This window comes from Hirundo rustica, chromosome 2 (assembly GCF_015227805.2).
Source record: "Hirundo rustica isolate bHirRus1 chromosome 2, bHirRus1.pri.v3, whole genome shotgun sequence".
Classification (NCBI taxonomy): Eukaryota; Metazoa; Chordata; class Aves; order Passeriformes; family Hirundinidae; genus Hirundo; species Hirundo rustica.
In genome coordinates, this window is record NC_053451.1 from 29664070 (window position 1) to 29680066 (window position 15997).

A 15997-nucleotide genomic window follows, 5' to 3' on the forward strand; every position below is an offset into this window, starting at 1 on the left:
TCATACTAGATTAGCAGAGGGATTTTTAGGATTGTATTCAACCCAAAGCCAGCTAATTTAGGGTGTCTACCAGATGTGTCTGGGTTCCCTCTTCATTAGTCAGTGGATGGACCAGTCACTACACACATTCCTCAGACACCAGTCAGAGTCTTGTGCTTCTGCAGTTATTTCAATTCCCAATTTAGATGCTCTTAATGGTTCTACAAAACCAGCAAAATAAGACATCAGCTGTGCATGCTGTGTAGCTATGGCATTTATCTGACTTTCTGGAGACCTGAGTAAAATTTCCTCTTTTTCACTCCTCAGAAACTGGATGTAACCAAAGTCCTGAATGCTTTAAGGAACCTCAGGCACTAGGGCATGGGTGCAGTAGGGGTGGTGCATGCAGGGAATGCAGCATCCTCTCTGCTATGAGAGCCATTCTCTTTTGCATGATCTGTTAAATACATCTGAGGGGCACAGGAACTGTTCTGCCAAGCAGGAGTCCTCAGTTTAACTTCCACACAAAATCAGCCAGGGAGAATAGTGAGAACAAAGCATCTTCAAACCACCAGAACCAGTAAGTGAACTCAGGAGTAAATGTACAGGTTTCCTGCTGGGGGCCTACTGCTTTCAGTAACACTGCCAAAAAAATGGAAAACTTTGTTTCACGCTTAATAAAACAGTTGTGTTTTCTTCTCTGATCCAAAAACAAACAAGCAAAGAAACAGAAAAAAAAAAAAAAACAACCTGAAAGAACTCCACCAAACCTGGACATCCACTGAGATTTGCATGTTTAGCTTATTTTCATGCTCACAAAATTCTAGCTGAGTAACCTGACTGTCTGGGAAGGAGGTCAGGAAAGAAATGCCATGGCACTCTAGAAGCAACCTTAATTCCAATTTGTATCATTTGTCTCCTGTGCAGTTAGCTGTAATGGGTATTGCCAACTTATATAAGAATATAGAGTTGTCAGAGTACAATTCAAAGAGATCACCAAAGCCCAACTTGGCCATTCTCAGATTTATATTTATTAATAAGAAAGCCTCCACACTTTTGTCTCCTATCTTGCATTGTAAAAAAGCCATGCTTCTGTCTTTAAAAAAAAGGACTGCAAAAGTGACCAACAGTATATTCAGGACATTTATTTAATATTTTTGAGAAACTTCTACTGACTTCTCTAACAAAAAATACTTCCTAGTGCTTTTGATTCCACTTTACCCTGCACAGCCAACACAGCTCAGAGAGAGGGAGCTAGTTCCCTTTTATGTGCCTCACCACTAGACTTAAAGTCCCAATTTCCCCACAGTGAGTGGGGAAAAAGACACCAAAAATTACAGATAGTCTGTAACTATCACCCATCAGTCCAGTGTAGCTTGGCAAAGCAAATTGTGCAGGCTGCTATGAACTCTGCTGGGGCGCCTCAGAAGTTCTCTCTCCTACCATGCTTTTTTCTTACCCTCTTTTGAGGGGGAAAAACCAAAAACATTTTAAGGTTATCACAGCTTTAAATGACTAATTATATGCATAGGTCTCTGATAAACACTAGTGCCCCACGGTTTCATTGCAATGCTGTAGAATAATTTTCATTATGGTTGAGTTGTTCTTGAACAATAATGTTAACCAGACAGGCCAAAACTACAACTTGCCTAAATCAACTCCCCATAAGTTTTCTAAGTCTCAGAAATGCATATGTGGTCTGTGCAAAGACCTCAGTAACTGAAATATGGCTGCATCTTTCTATGTCTCTTTTTGCAGTCTTAGGTTACAGAAGGCAATTTCTACAAGAGCCCTCTAATGTGCCCTAAAAGAGCCCTCTAATGGGTGGTCTAGACTCTGTTCTCCATTTTTGCAGTGCAATTCTTAAGAAATGCTGGTGAGGTCAGAGACACAATTCCTGACTTCAGCTGGTGGAGTAGAGAAAATCTGGATTTCTGCCTACAAAAATTCTGTTTCCCTGTATGCATGAGCAATACGGGTACCGCAGCAATGAGAATGAGCAATGAAGGTACCAGAAAGTGCTTAGGAAACATTTCCCACAGCATTAGAATAGTATTTCAGACTTACCATCCTCCCTATCATCACTACAACTTTTGGAAACAACCCAGATAAAAGCAGTACCTAGCTGGGAAAATCAGATCCAGCTGAAAAACACAGTTTAAGCCTTGAACAGTGAGATGTAAATATTAATGGAAATAAGCAATCCTGAAGACCACATTGCGGCTCCCAACTCCTGCAATCAAGCCACAGTACAATTGATATAATTTGCTTCTGTCTTGTTCTAGAGTAAGTTGGCTGTGCTCACTGTTTGGAATCAGTTACCTGACACAGGACTAGAAAGCATCACCACCAAAAAGCAGGCCCCTTTTGTGCCTCAAATGTTTTGACTGCTTGGCACAGTCAAATCGCTTTCCTTTCCAGAGATGCAAAACCAAATAAGTTTATTTTTATTAAAAACCCAACTGTGGCATCTTTCCTCATGCTGACAGTCCCTGATGATAAAAGGTCTTTGAACTGGACCTATATCTCCTTTTTAACATCTACCTATATTTATCAGAGGACCTTTTAACTCTGATTTTCCCCAGCTCCTACAGCCCCTCCCTGCCATTCCCAAGAGCACACACTCTTCAGTGAGTGTCCTCTCTGTCAGCTTAGTTAGATAACTGGATCATTTCCTCGTGATTTGATACATTAGAGTATACCTCTGATTTCTTACAGTGTTAAAAGGCTGCCAGTCGTCTTTGTGTCTGATCATTGAATGAAATACTGAAGTACCTCACTTAATATGTACCTGAGAGTCACAGGCATCTGCATGTAAATGTCATTTATTTCTCCTCCAAACAGGAAGTAGATATTTATACAGTGAAGACAGAAGAATTGGAATTTACTTCTGCATTCTGCCTCCAAATTCAACGCAATGATTACATTCATGCCTTGGTCACCTATTTTAATATTGAATTTACAAAGTGCCACAAGAAGATGGGATTTTCTACAGGTAATCTGTATTTCTTTTAATTTCACTTCTGTTGCTACCAGTCTATCAGTGCTGTTGGTTAGATGGTACAGGAAGGTTTAATGTACCACCACATTTGAATTTCAGTGATAAAAACTATTGTAATTTTGGGGGAGGTGAGCAGGATGGGGAAAGTACAACTGCTTATAGGAATTCTGTGGAAACAGAGGCAGAATTTCACAATGGCTATCAAGCTTAGAGCTCAGCAGGAATTACAGCCTGTGAATTTATGTCCCTCACCAGTTATACCTAAATCCTCTGTCAAGTTTCTCAGATTAGACAGAGAATTATAGGCTCAGAGATATTAGCTCTGCATCCTAGTTTTCCCCAAATCCAAAACTCAACGAAGTTTGCCCCAGAGTCTAGAACAAAACTACCGTTTTTTCCAAGCTATTAAAACACACATACTGATTATGTGAGTAGTCTCTAAAAACCCAGGTGTGAAACTCTAACTTGCCTTGGTGAGCAGATATTTAAAGGAGTAACTCCGTTCCCTTAAGGCATTGTTTACCAGACTGAATAAACCAGAGATTCTTGCAATAAATGCAAAAACCTCACCCTGTAGACAGCCTGTGTGTAGACAGGAGGATGAAGTGTTTCCTCTGCCTCTGCTCAGAATATCATGATAAGGTAGGTGCAGAAGAATTACTCCATAAAAAGGTTGTTTGGCCACCGGCTGCTGAAGGTCACTGCTGTCTAGAAGATTGGTAAAGATTCTCACCTGGTGTCTGTTGGCAAAGCTGCACTGAATGCAGTAAAGTACACCAGTTTGTAGGACATGTTTGGGGTGAACTTGGAGACCTGGACCTGCATTACACACACCCCCACGCTGTTCATGGGGCACAAGATTCCAGCTATGTCAGGCTTTTCTGGGCAATGCTGCATGTGCACAACTACATGGGTGTGCACAAGGCAGCAGTTATGATTTCGAATATAAATTCAATTTTGTTTTGGTCTAACATGTTTTCAGTTAGAAATTTTACGCAGCTGTGTCCAAACAGTGAACAGTCTGGATCTGAACTCCTACCAGAAGATATCTCATCTAACATTTGAGATTAACAGTCATTAAAACTGTCTGGACACTTAGACAAAAATTATCTGGTAAAATCCTTTTCCTTTTGAAGATACCAATTTGCCAGCACAGCTTCTGAAAAAAAGTTGCTTTATATCAGTCTTCTGATCCTAGAGTCTTAGAAAACAGTTAAAAATTTCTGTTCTGCCAGTTTTTTAAGAAAGCATCAGTATTTCTACATCACAATGTACAAAGTGAAGTAATTTTTTTGAAACATTTATGTTGAGATGAAATAAGATGATTATTTTATTAAACAGTGTTAATAATGATACAATATAGTGACCTCATGTGACTGGGGGATACAAATAGAAGAAAAATAAACTTATCAGAGGGGGTTTTTTTTTGCCAGATTAGGAAGTCTTTGAGCTCCTACAGCTACTTTTAGGTTTCTAGATGCTCTTGACTGCAAGAATGCTGTGAACAAGAAGTGACCAATACAAGTTCATTAGGCACAGCTCAAAGATTGGCATTTAAATCAGAAATAGAACCAAAGAAGTAAAGTAAAAGCCTGGAATAGCAAAGGGTTGTCAAAGTGATTCTGCTAAGCAAGACTAGAAATTAATTTAGACCAGTTTCCATCTCTGGCAAATTGCCCTAAAAGCTGTTTAATAGTCCCAAAAGAGATCAAGGTGCAGGTGCCCTTTCATCTGCTCTATCCTCCTGGAAACGATAAAATTTGCTGGTTTGGGATCACCAGTCAGATGTTTCATCTGCAACATTGTGATGAACAATTTTTGATTAACCTTTCCTTCATGCTTTTGTATCACTGTTTTTTGAAGTAATTTAGACTCCTGAAATTCAAAGCACTTAGTGGCAAAGAGTTTCCCAATTTGAACATGTGTGGGTTGAAAGAAAAGCATAAAAATGTGCCTATCTTGCCCTGTAACCCCTTTTGTGGAATCCTTCTTGCTGGGTGTGATTCACATCCACATATTCCAGTAAAAATTAGAAGACAACCCACAGAGAGCCAGCAGAATTGTGTTGTAAAGTACATTTGCTAATATAGTACATAAAGCATTTTATGAAAAGAAATGATTTTTTTCCTAGTTGTTTCCAAGTCATAATTTGATTTGCAAGGCATTTAAGAAATTTCAGTAAGTGACACCCGTATATATATATATTTTTAGCACCTGATGCTCCTTATACTCACTGGAAGCAAACTGTCTTCTACTTGGAGGACTATTTAACTGTGAGACGAGGAGAAGAAATCTATGGGACTATATCCATGAAACCAAATGCAAAAAATGTGGTGAGTCAGCACCCCTGATCCTAATTCCACCTCTACTGATCACAAACTATGATCAACGATAAAGAAAATGCATAGGAGTAAAACAATGAGCATGCTAAAGGCATTCATGTTTATTAGTAAGAGCTCCAGTCACAGTTTCACCAAAGCTGATGACAGCAATGATAAAACAGCGCTAATGTTACAGAAGTCAGCCTGCAAGCAGGCTAGGATGGGAAGGGAGAAAGGATTCAAATGCATCACTGAGTCAGCTGACCTCTGCAATCAGCTTGACTCACATTTTGTGACACAAGGAGGCAAGAGGTTTTTCACACTGTCACTGAAATCAGTGGAAAGATCCCTTCTGCCAACACAGGATGATCAAGAGTAAGTACTTCAGTTCCACATCTATGGGCACTGAGTGATTTGCCACTCAGTACTCAAGGAGAGTCCAACAGGAAACTGAGGAACGTATTTCAGAGGAATGCCTGTATGAACTCACTGATCAAATGTACTTGAACTCACTAATTGAGTGAAAGGGCTGTTCAAAAAGTGTGCCTTTCCATGGAAAACACAGATGCTTTATTAAAGACTAAAGCTAAAGCATGATGCTGCTTTAGACTGCTAAAAACTTCCTCAGTTTCTCTGCTATGGGCTAAATCCCCCTAGTGCTTCTTCTGAATGGTAAGGAGACTGTAAAATATGGAAATATGGTCTGATAGACAACCAATGGCTGGACAGACCAAGGCATGAGGATTATGACTTCTGGGAGAAACACTGGAGCATTTTCTGCCAAAGATCTTGAGCAGTATCTCTTCACTTTCTATTACAGTAAACACCAGTTAAAATAACCTGTTTATCCATCTATACAGTTGTTACAATTGTTGATAAATTGCATTTCTTAACTGCAACAAACACTAACATTTCATTGTCTTCCCTTTTTGCATTGCTTCTCCTTTTCTATACCAAACATAGACTGGATACGGTAGTATTTACAGAGAGGGAGAAATAAACACAAAATAAACTTGGCATTAAAAGAAACACATTCACCCCTGAAGCTACTCGATGCAAGAGAAAAAGAATCTGTTTCCCTACCCTTATGTTGTCCTAGGGGGACTGGAATATTTTCTTTTGGGTTAAATGTATCAATTTTCTTTGAGGGGAAAAATGAATAAAATATCTCAAATTTGTTTGCACAGCAGTAAGCACCTGAATGCAGATTTAGGTGCTAAAATCGATGTGCTCTTGATAGTTGTCATTAAGACAGAGAGACCACCTTGGTTCAAAAGGATTTGCTAGTGCTTTGTTCTTCTGAAACATGAAGTTTTTCAAAAGCTTGCATAGACACAACTTCCTTCTGTAGAGCTGTGTAGCGCCTCTTCCCTAAAAACACGTCATTCTAAGATAAAAAATGGCTAAGGGCTTCTGCACAATGGGAAGTTTACTAGATCTATTTGGGAACTACCCCTAGTGGGAAACCCCTTTAGCCTAAATTAAGAGAATCTCAATGGGGGATACCCTTTAAAAATTTACATAGGATACGTATGAAAACAGTGTTTTAGAAGCTTCCTGAACCATGAAGTAACCAGGACATTAAATCCATCTCGGGAAGAGTATAGAAATATGACCTAAGCACAGATTGTATGGTGAATGCTATTACACATCTTACAGCCTGCTTTCTCAGTGTTAGCACCATTCAAAACCAGGAGAAGTTAGAAACCACTGCAGGAATCTCTTTAATCTGCTGGTCTTTTCAACCCAAGCAATGATAACTGAATTAATACACTAAACTTATGGTCTTACTTACATGTTGCATTTAAATCTTTTTACAGCGTGACCTGGATTTCACAGTAGACTTGGATTTTAAAGGACAGCTATGTGAAATGTCAGTATCTAATGACTACAAAATGCGTTAGCAAGAAACCTTTCAGAGAGATGAAAAGGAGAATTTTATCAAGTCTTGAACTGCTGAGCTTCAAGCTAGGAACAACTGTTCACAAGATTATTATATTAAGTACTAGAATGTTTACTCTGATGGAGGGTGGTAACCTGATCTTTCTTGCAGATAGTACAGGGGGCTGGGATCCCACTGTGAATGTACAGTATACAGAACTGTAGCTTTTGTTAAACATAGGAAAAAAAAATAAGCAACAGTCTTGAGTGTTCTGGTTAACTTTAGGATGGCAAAAGATGCATATACAAATTGTATTACTTACTGTGAATTTCTGGTTCTTCCAAGCTTTGCATGTTAAAGATGATTAGGGCAGTTTTCTCACTATGAAAGACAACTACAGCACATTACTGTGATAGTATAACTGGACTTATATTCAATATAAATGAATATATATATTGTACATGAGGAAAAAAAAAAAGTCATTTCATAATAGGAATTTGTTTTGTGATTATTTAATTCTCATTAAGCAGTTTTGGAAAGATGATGATGTTACTTCTGGCACTACTATAGGCAGTGATATATTCCATTAACTGTCCAATGTTATAGCTGTGGTAAATATTCCATGCAAAGTGTAGATAAGAGCTGGGCATTTACAGGAAGTTCAACAACTATATTTTTGAATGTCCTCTGAAAATGTGGACCATTAGTTTTGAAATTCACCTTCACAACTGGATGTCTGTCAGAGCTTTAAAAAACATTAGCTTTTTATCCTTGAAAATATTCTGTGATGAGTTTTTATAGCTGGATTTTGCATGAGACTTTCAGAAATCAGACACCTAGTATTTAAATGTGATGAATGCAAAGTCTCTGAAATGGTGGATAATTCATGCTTCTTGGCCATGCCATATTTCAGTTCTTTGCAAAATTCTTAATACAAAATAATTTTAAAAAAATAGGAATTAGTGTTACCTTTTGGTGATGTTTTAGATAAGTTTTAAATTGCAAATACCATTCTCAAGAGTGCAGTAATTTGCAGGAGCAAGTTAATGTCTTTAAAAAAAAAGTCGATGGCTTCTGATATTACTAAGATGTCTGTAGCTTTCCCGTCCCCTTGAGTCCCTTGTTTTTCGTACAAAATCTCCTGCTTATTGTTAAAATATTGAGTGCTTATAATTCCTCATATGTATGTATCAGGTCCTTTTACTATACGAATGTGAGCCGTTTAATCACATGTAATTCATCAACAACTGCATCACCAGTCCTATCTACTCATTTTCCAGTCCGTCTGGCATTAGGCACTAAATCATGTTCTATCTTGTACTGGATAAGATTGACTAGTTTTTTGCCTAAAAATATTTTTAATCACCTGCAAATAAAGCATACTTGACGATGTATTTTGCCAGTATTTGTCAACGTCTCGCTTTTTAGAAACCTATTTCTATTGATTTTCCCTCCACAGAACCTGTACAGTGCCTCCATTTTCTTATGGTCTAAAGAATATGGTCAAGGGATTCTATTGAATGGTATCTATGCAGAGTGAAATTAAACTGTAATTCAGCAGTAAAAGATGCTGTTTGCCATTTAGCTCATCACTGTTGTCTTAAAGCTTCCTTCATGTTTTTGGATTGAGGATGAAAAACTTTTCTTACAAAATCGAGTTTATGTGTCAAATATTGCTATCATTTTCAGGGAATGAGTTCGGCTACTCTTTCAGTAATGGACTGGGAAAAAAAAAAATCTACAAGTCCCTTTCTAGGAACACTACTGTGATTCTAGGAATTTAGGGTAAGGAAATTTACCATAGATTTTCTCAGGCCTTCCATTTATCTGAAAAATCTACTCAAACAATGTTTTCATCTTCTTCTTTGCCACTAATCACTGAGATGACTATTACTGAAAGAGGAAAGACTCTTACTTTGTTTGCCTAAATTATACTTTGAAAGCATTTCAAACTATCCACTTCTCTAGCCCACTACATGAATATTTAATAACTTAAATATTAAAAGAATAACAAAGAAGGGGGGGCGGGGGGACCTCATACCTTGTTTGAAATTTAAAAAAAAAGACAAACAAGAAAAGAAATAAAATTCCCAAGGGTCTTTACTGAGAGTGTGTCATTTTTGCATGACAGAAAACACTGGTCAAGAAGCAGCAAACCTACCCTCCACCCTGATCAGAGCAGCTCATTAACCAATTTGAGAAGTATTTAAGAACTGCTGTGCATTAATTGCCTGTTCTGCCTCATCTTTCAACTGCTGACAGTGAAGTGTTGGTCTCTCTTCGATAGTGGCCACCTTGCCTTAGTACTTGAAAAGCCCATTCACTTCAGTGTTGCAGGATTACATCCTGACTGATATTGTTAATGGCACAGTTCTGAGGTGGTCACCACACCTCAGGCACACTCTGTCCTGGAAAATGAGCTTGTACTTTCCTTCATATAAAAAAAAAAAAATACCATGTATTTCTCCATCACAGAAAGAACTGAGAGTGCCTCCCGGAGTGCTGAGCATCTTCAAATCACAGTGATCAAAAAGCAAATTCAGGCTTGCAAGGCCATTAAAGCTGTTACCTACCCACAAGGTTTTGAAACCATTTGTGAGTTCAGCACACACAGGAGGGGTTAGGTCAGCATTAGTGAAACAGGTATGCAAAGACCTTGCAGGTCAGGTGCAACCAGCTACAAGGCTTTCCTCAGCAATCCAAGTCCAGGTAACTACCACAGAGTCTGAACCACATTTTCTCAAGGCTTAAGTAAGAAGGTTTCTCGTGGACTCCAGGACTGAACCAAAGCCACTGATTTTCAAAGCTTTGCATTAAAATATAATGACAAAATGACCGCTGAGAGCTGAAACAGATGTGTTTAAAACACTTAATACCCTTCCACAGACAGGAAAAGTTCATGAGCTGGGGATAGAGCATGAGAAAGAAACAGAAATACAGTATTTACACAAAAGACTGTTCCTGATGAGTAACACAGCGCTGGAAAAAAGAGAAAGCAGGTCTCTTCTGCCCTGACTCTGATCTTAAGGGAAAGGTATTAAAACTCTTCTCAGGGATTGTTCTGTCACTTGAAACAAAAAGGACCATCCAAAAAAAGCTCCATGCTGAGCATGCCTCTAAAAGGCACAGCGGGAAATTCACACTTGCAGTGCTTGATAGGATTAAGGAAGTAGTCCCTAGTGTTAGGGGGCCACTCTGTAAGCCCAAGGTTCTCCAAAGTACAGCACAGTATGGCTCTATTCTCATAAGAACTTCTTATTCCCAGCACAAATTAGCCCTTGCCAGATGTCATTAGCTTCAGGCTGGGGTTTTGCAGGGGTTGTTCTGGGGACCTTTCTGTGTGCGGAATTGGAGGTTTACAGCCTTTTAATACTGTCTTAGACTTGTAATAGGAGTTAGAACTGTCCAAAATGTGAACAAGAATATTATTCAAGGTGGTAATATTTACCCAGTAATACCCAAGACATGTTTTTACCACAGTGCTACTTTGAAGAACCTTCTCAGAGATAATTTCTAACTAGATTTACTTTAAATTTAATATTAGTTCAGAAACTAATTTAACACATAAAAATTTGATTACAGATAACTTCATTCACTTAGAAGGTTAGTTTAAAAAGGACACATGGTATTCTATGTATATAATGAAGAATAAACCCCTGCTTTAGGAAGATTAGAAAGTACAAGGCTGACCTGCTGGAAAGCAGCTGTTCAGAGAAGGACCTGGGGATGCTGGTGGACAACAAGCTGTCCATGAGCCAGAGGTGTATCCTTGAGGCCAAGAAGGCCAATGGTATCCTGGGGTGCCTTAGGAAGAATATTGTCAACAGGTTGAAAGAGGGGAACCTGCCCCTCCACTCCGTCCTGGTGAGGCAAATCTGGAGTGCTCTGTCCAGTTCGGGGCTTCAAAGTCCAAGAGAGACATGGAGCTACTGGACCGTGTCCAACAGAGGGGAATGAGGATGATTAGGGGACTGAAGCCACTCTCTTAGGAGGAAAGGCTGAGGGAGCTGGGCCTGTTCAGCCTCAAGAAGAGAAGACTGAGAGGGGACCTTATCAATGTCTGTAAGTACCTTAAGGGAGAGTGCCAGAGAATGAGTCCAGACTCTTCTCAGTGGTGCCAATCAATAGGACAAGAGGTGAAGGGTAGAAACTGATGCCCAGGAAGTTCCACGTGAGCCCGTCACTTGATTTGTTCAACCTAGCAGAGATTGAAGGTAGAGCTCGTTGTGTACCTTAGCCTCTTCACAAGGAAAAGCAGAGGGGAAAGTACTGACCTTCGCATCCTTGCTGCCAGGAAACAGCATGAAACTGAGTTGAGGGAGGTTTAGGCTAGATACCAGGAAAAGGTTTTTCCCTTAGAGGGTGGCTAAGCACTGGAACAGGCTCTCCAGGAAAATGACCACAGCACCAAGCCTGACAGAGTTCAAGAAGTGTTTGGACAACACTCTTAGGCAAATAGTGTGACTCTTGGGGTTGTGCTTTGCAGGGTGAAACATTGGACTCAATGATCCTTGTGGGTCCCTTCCACTTCAGGATATTCTATGATTCCATGAGGAAGAGCTTTACTGGGCAGGTGACCAAGCATTGGAATAGATTGGCCAGAGAGTTTCTGGAATCTCCTTCCCTGGAAATATTAAAAAATCACTTGGAAACTAATCCTGAGTAATGGATTTTAAGGGACCCTGGTGAGCAGGGTGTTAGACTACATGACCTCCAGAGGTCCTTTCCAAACTTAACTGTTCAGGGATTTTTTGATTTCCAAGAACAAAGACTCCCCAGCCTCTCTGGGCAGCTGTTCCAGTGTTGTGATAATCTCACAGGGACACTTAATGTTTATCTGGAATTTCTCTTGTTTTAACCTGTGACTCTTGGTTCTTGTTATTTTACTATTCCCCGCCCCCCCCCCCACCCCGAGAGAAGCCTGTTTCTCTTTTCACTTTAACTCCCCATTAGGTACTGAAAGTACTGAAAGATACAATTAGTTCCCACTTTAGTCCCCTCATGGTAACCCCCCTCTACCCCCCTCTTCCCTACACAACCAATGATTGCATCCTAGACTTCCATTTGAATTACACCTCCTATCCACCTGTAATCCTGCCTCCTCCATTTTTCCTCCTAACAGTCCATGTTGCTGCCGCTACACAGTGCTTAACAAATGCACCTAAGGATTTTGCAACAAACGTAATCCCAAGGATCACTATTTAAAAGAGAACTTCAGTTTTCTTACTGTGTTATGTTGATGGCATGGAGGACACATTTTATGAGCAATTTCCATTAGCTTATAAGGTCTAAGTTTATTGTGTCCACCTGCCTAGTTGGAATATACAGCTAAGCCAGGGGAATTTTTTTTCAATAGGCATGAAGCATTTAGAGACTAGTTCCAAATGGAAAAGTGGGAGGCTTTTACCTTTTTTGAAACATTTCTTTTCAGCATTTCTCAGAGATCATCTCAGATCTTAATCTGCTAAGCACACAGGTATGTGGGAGCTACGTAGAAGACAAATTCTTTAGATGGCATTTAAACTTCCTAGAAATTAAGTGTGAATTAACAGCCCCTACAAATTTAAAACAAAACAAAACAAAACAAAAAAAAAAAAAAAAAAAAACAAAAAAAAAAAAAAAAAAAAAAAAAAAAAAAAAAAAAAAAAAAAAAAAAAAAACCACAAAGAAACCCCAACCACAAACTAAAGAAATAAACTGGATGCTCCAGATCTGAGCTAACAATATGTTTAGAGTAAAGATAACATGAATCATCAGCTAGAGATTTCCCAGAAAACTGGTATTTCTGTACAGTATGATGACTGGGGTGAGCCAGGGCAGTAGTACACCTACAGGGAACAAGAGTGTTCCCTGAAAATAGCTGCTGCTTCTGGGGATAGGCACAAAAAAAGTAAAAGATGTGTTCAACACAGTTGGGACAGAGAAAGAAGCAGACCACTGCTCACAGATGACTGCTAAAGAAGACCACCCATCTCTTATGTTAAAAAAAAAAATTATAGTAGGGTCCAGATATGACTGACAGGAAAGAAAAATATTTTTATGATCTCAAAATTTTTGAAATCTCTGCTGTTCTCTTTGCATGTCTTTCAGGGTTTACAGATACCAATACAATTTCCTTCACTCCCTTCCCTTTCTCTGTTCTTTGATGTTTGATCTCTTTCTCATTTTTGAGTGGAAACAAACAGCAGAGATTAATGATGATGCAAAGAACATGAAGATAGTATTTTTTGACAAAGCTTGGGGAGATGCTATAGTGTGATTATGAAACAGAAAGAAGCCATGTTAGCTTTGAGATAACAACTGCAACACAAAATCAGTCTTGCTTCCTCAAACAACACACAGGTTTGGGCTACAATCCAAGTCATTCCTCTGAATCATCAAGTGCAGTCTTTTAGAAGCACAGCAATCAGCAAGATCAAGCCTTAGCTGACCCCTAAATCTTCATGTGGAAAACAGAATGTCCTCTTTTGCAGCTTGGTTCTGTGCTTTTGTGTCCAGCCATTTCCCGTTTACACAAATGAACCATCAGCATCTCCAGTACAACACAGCCCTAGAACCAGAAATGGACCCCTGTGTCAAGGTCACAACAGAATTTAATCATGAACCATACGTGCCCTACCATTTTGATGCAGGATTACAAAATGGCAGCCCAGAAAGGCACGTGCAACTCATTAACAGTAACTTGCAATGCTGATGAGTTAGCAGAAGTACTTTATCACCATAGTGGCATATTTTTCACATTTATTGGCATGACAAATCAATGTCATTAGCTAATGAGATATGATTGAAGCAAATATAATTGTTATTATCACTACTGAGGGAGTATCTCAGAAAAAAAAAAGCTCATTATTTTGCTTGCTTTCCTATGGGGTGAGTGTAGATAGCAAGAAATCTAAGTACTGTGTGAAGCTGGAGCAGCAGTGTGTGATGTATAACATTTGTATTTACAGTAGCCAACAACAAAACACATGATGACAACATATTTTGAGCTATGAACTGGCAGTATGGAAGCAGCAGAATTCAAAAAGTGAAGGTATCCTTCAGCAGTAAAGATGTGGAGGTAACTGAGAAAAGAACATAAAGAAAACAATTGGAAAACATTCAGAAGACTGGGTAAATTGTCCTGACACAACCCACTAACAGAAGTAGTGAAGACATTAGGGCCTAACATTTTCTGGGAGACATTTCCATTTGAATTCTGTTGCTAAACGAGAGCATTAAGTAGGAATTCTGTTAAGCAGCAGGATGTCTACTCTCCATCTGGGCAAATTCCTAGGCCCTTGCAACCTAATGTTCATGGGTCCAAATGCAAAATTCACTTCTACTTGCCAGAACACTGATACTGTGTTATATTCTTCCCATTCGTGTTCCTTCAACAGTACTGGCATAATATGATGTTTCTTTTCCTTCATCTTGAGAAGTTTCTAGCTTGTACTTCAGTGATATATAAAATCTCCTTGTGAAATCTGCCTATAAGCCAACCCCAGACCTTTATCAAACATTTCTACTAAGCTGTCCTCATCTCTTACTTGTCTGTGTGTCCTATGTCCTTTTTACTACAGTTCACTCCTGTAAATGTCCATGACAGTGAGAATAAATCTATTCGGCCTGGAGATATTGCCAGTCCCACAAGATTTTGAACATTTATATTTTAGAAGACAGAAAGTACCACTGTGATTTACCAATCTCTTGAAAACACCCAACCCCACTGCTGAATCAAGACAAGCTGGAACAGGTTGCCTAGGTCCATTTACAGTTAGGTTTGGAGTATCTTCAAGGATGGATACTCCACAATTTCTCTGGGAAACTATTCCAGTGTTTGAGTACTCCCAAGGGGAAAAAAAAAAAAAAAAAAAAAAAAAAAAGATAATTTCTTGTGTTCAGATGGAATTTCATGTGATTCAATTTGTGCCTGTAGCCTCTTCTACAGTCACTAGGTACTCCAGAGAAGAGTCTGGCTTCCTTCTCTTCATTTCCAAAGTCCATAAAGTATTTACATTTACTGATAAGATCCCTCCTGAGCTTTCTCTTCTTTAAGCCCCTGGGCCCAGTCATTCAGCTGGTTTTCAGAGCAGTTTCCTGTCCAATTATCTAACACTTTGTCATCTTGACAATGAGGATGTTATGGGAGAGCGACAAAAGCCTTACTAAAGCTGAGTTAAACAACATCCATGAATCTCCCTTCATCCATCAAGCTAGACATCTCATTGTGGAAACTATCAGGTTCATTGTGCACAATTTCCCCACTGTAATTCAATGCTGATTATTCCTGATCACCATCTTGTCCTTAGTGCATCTCAGAACGGTTTCGAGGACTAGTTGTCCATCACTTTGCCAGGAACTGTGGTAAGGCTCATTGCTGTCGGGACCCTTCTTCTTGCCCTTCTGGAAGACAGGACAGACATTTGCTTTCTTAGAGATGTCTTGCACCACAGAATGCTTCATAACACTCTTAAATGCTCTGTTGCAGGTGTTGTGGTGATCTTAAATTAACTGCCAGGCTTTAATGTTGGTTTATGCAAAACACGTAAAATGGTCTGCTTAACTAAAATGCTATTTGTTTGGGTTTTTTTCAGCTCTACCACCAAAATGTAGGTTGTAGGAAAAACCTTGGAGGTTTCTAGTCCAAGCAGAAATTTCCCCAAAGCTGTGCCAAATCACTGTGGCTTTGTGTAAAACCTGTTCTGAAAACTTCCAAGGATGGGGACTTTATAAGTTATCAGTAAATTGGATACAAATCCCCTTCACAATAAACCACGCCTAGCTTATTTAGCATTACATTTTGAAACCTGCCAGCAGTTAATTTTTAATCAT

At 39.2% G+C, this 15997-nt stretch overlaps 1 protein-coding gene across 2 annotated transcripts in view; it reads left to right on the forward strand.

Annotated features, from left to right (window-relative positions):
- The window catches only part of PRMT8 (protein arginine methyltransferase 8), a 57329-nt gene extending 48581 nt beyond the window's left edge, over nucleotides 1-8748 (forward strand). For both annotated transcript variants that reach the window (XM_040055406.2, XM_040055405.1), the window contains 3 exons: nucleotides 2824-2974; nucleotides 5192-5313; nucleotides 7122-8748. In XM_040055406.2, coding sequence (XP_039911340.1) covers nucleotides 2824-2974; nucleotides 5192-5313; nucleotides 7122-7205 — 357 coding nt within the window. In that variant the 3' untranslated portion in view covers nucleotides 7206-8748. The remainder of the gene's footprint in view (nucleotides 1-2823; nucleotides 2975-5191; nucleotides 5314-7121) is intronic.
- The last annotated feature ends 7249 nt before the right edge of the window (nucleotides 8749-15997 follow it).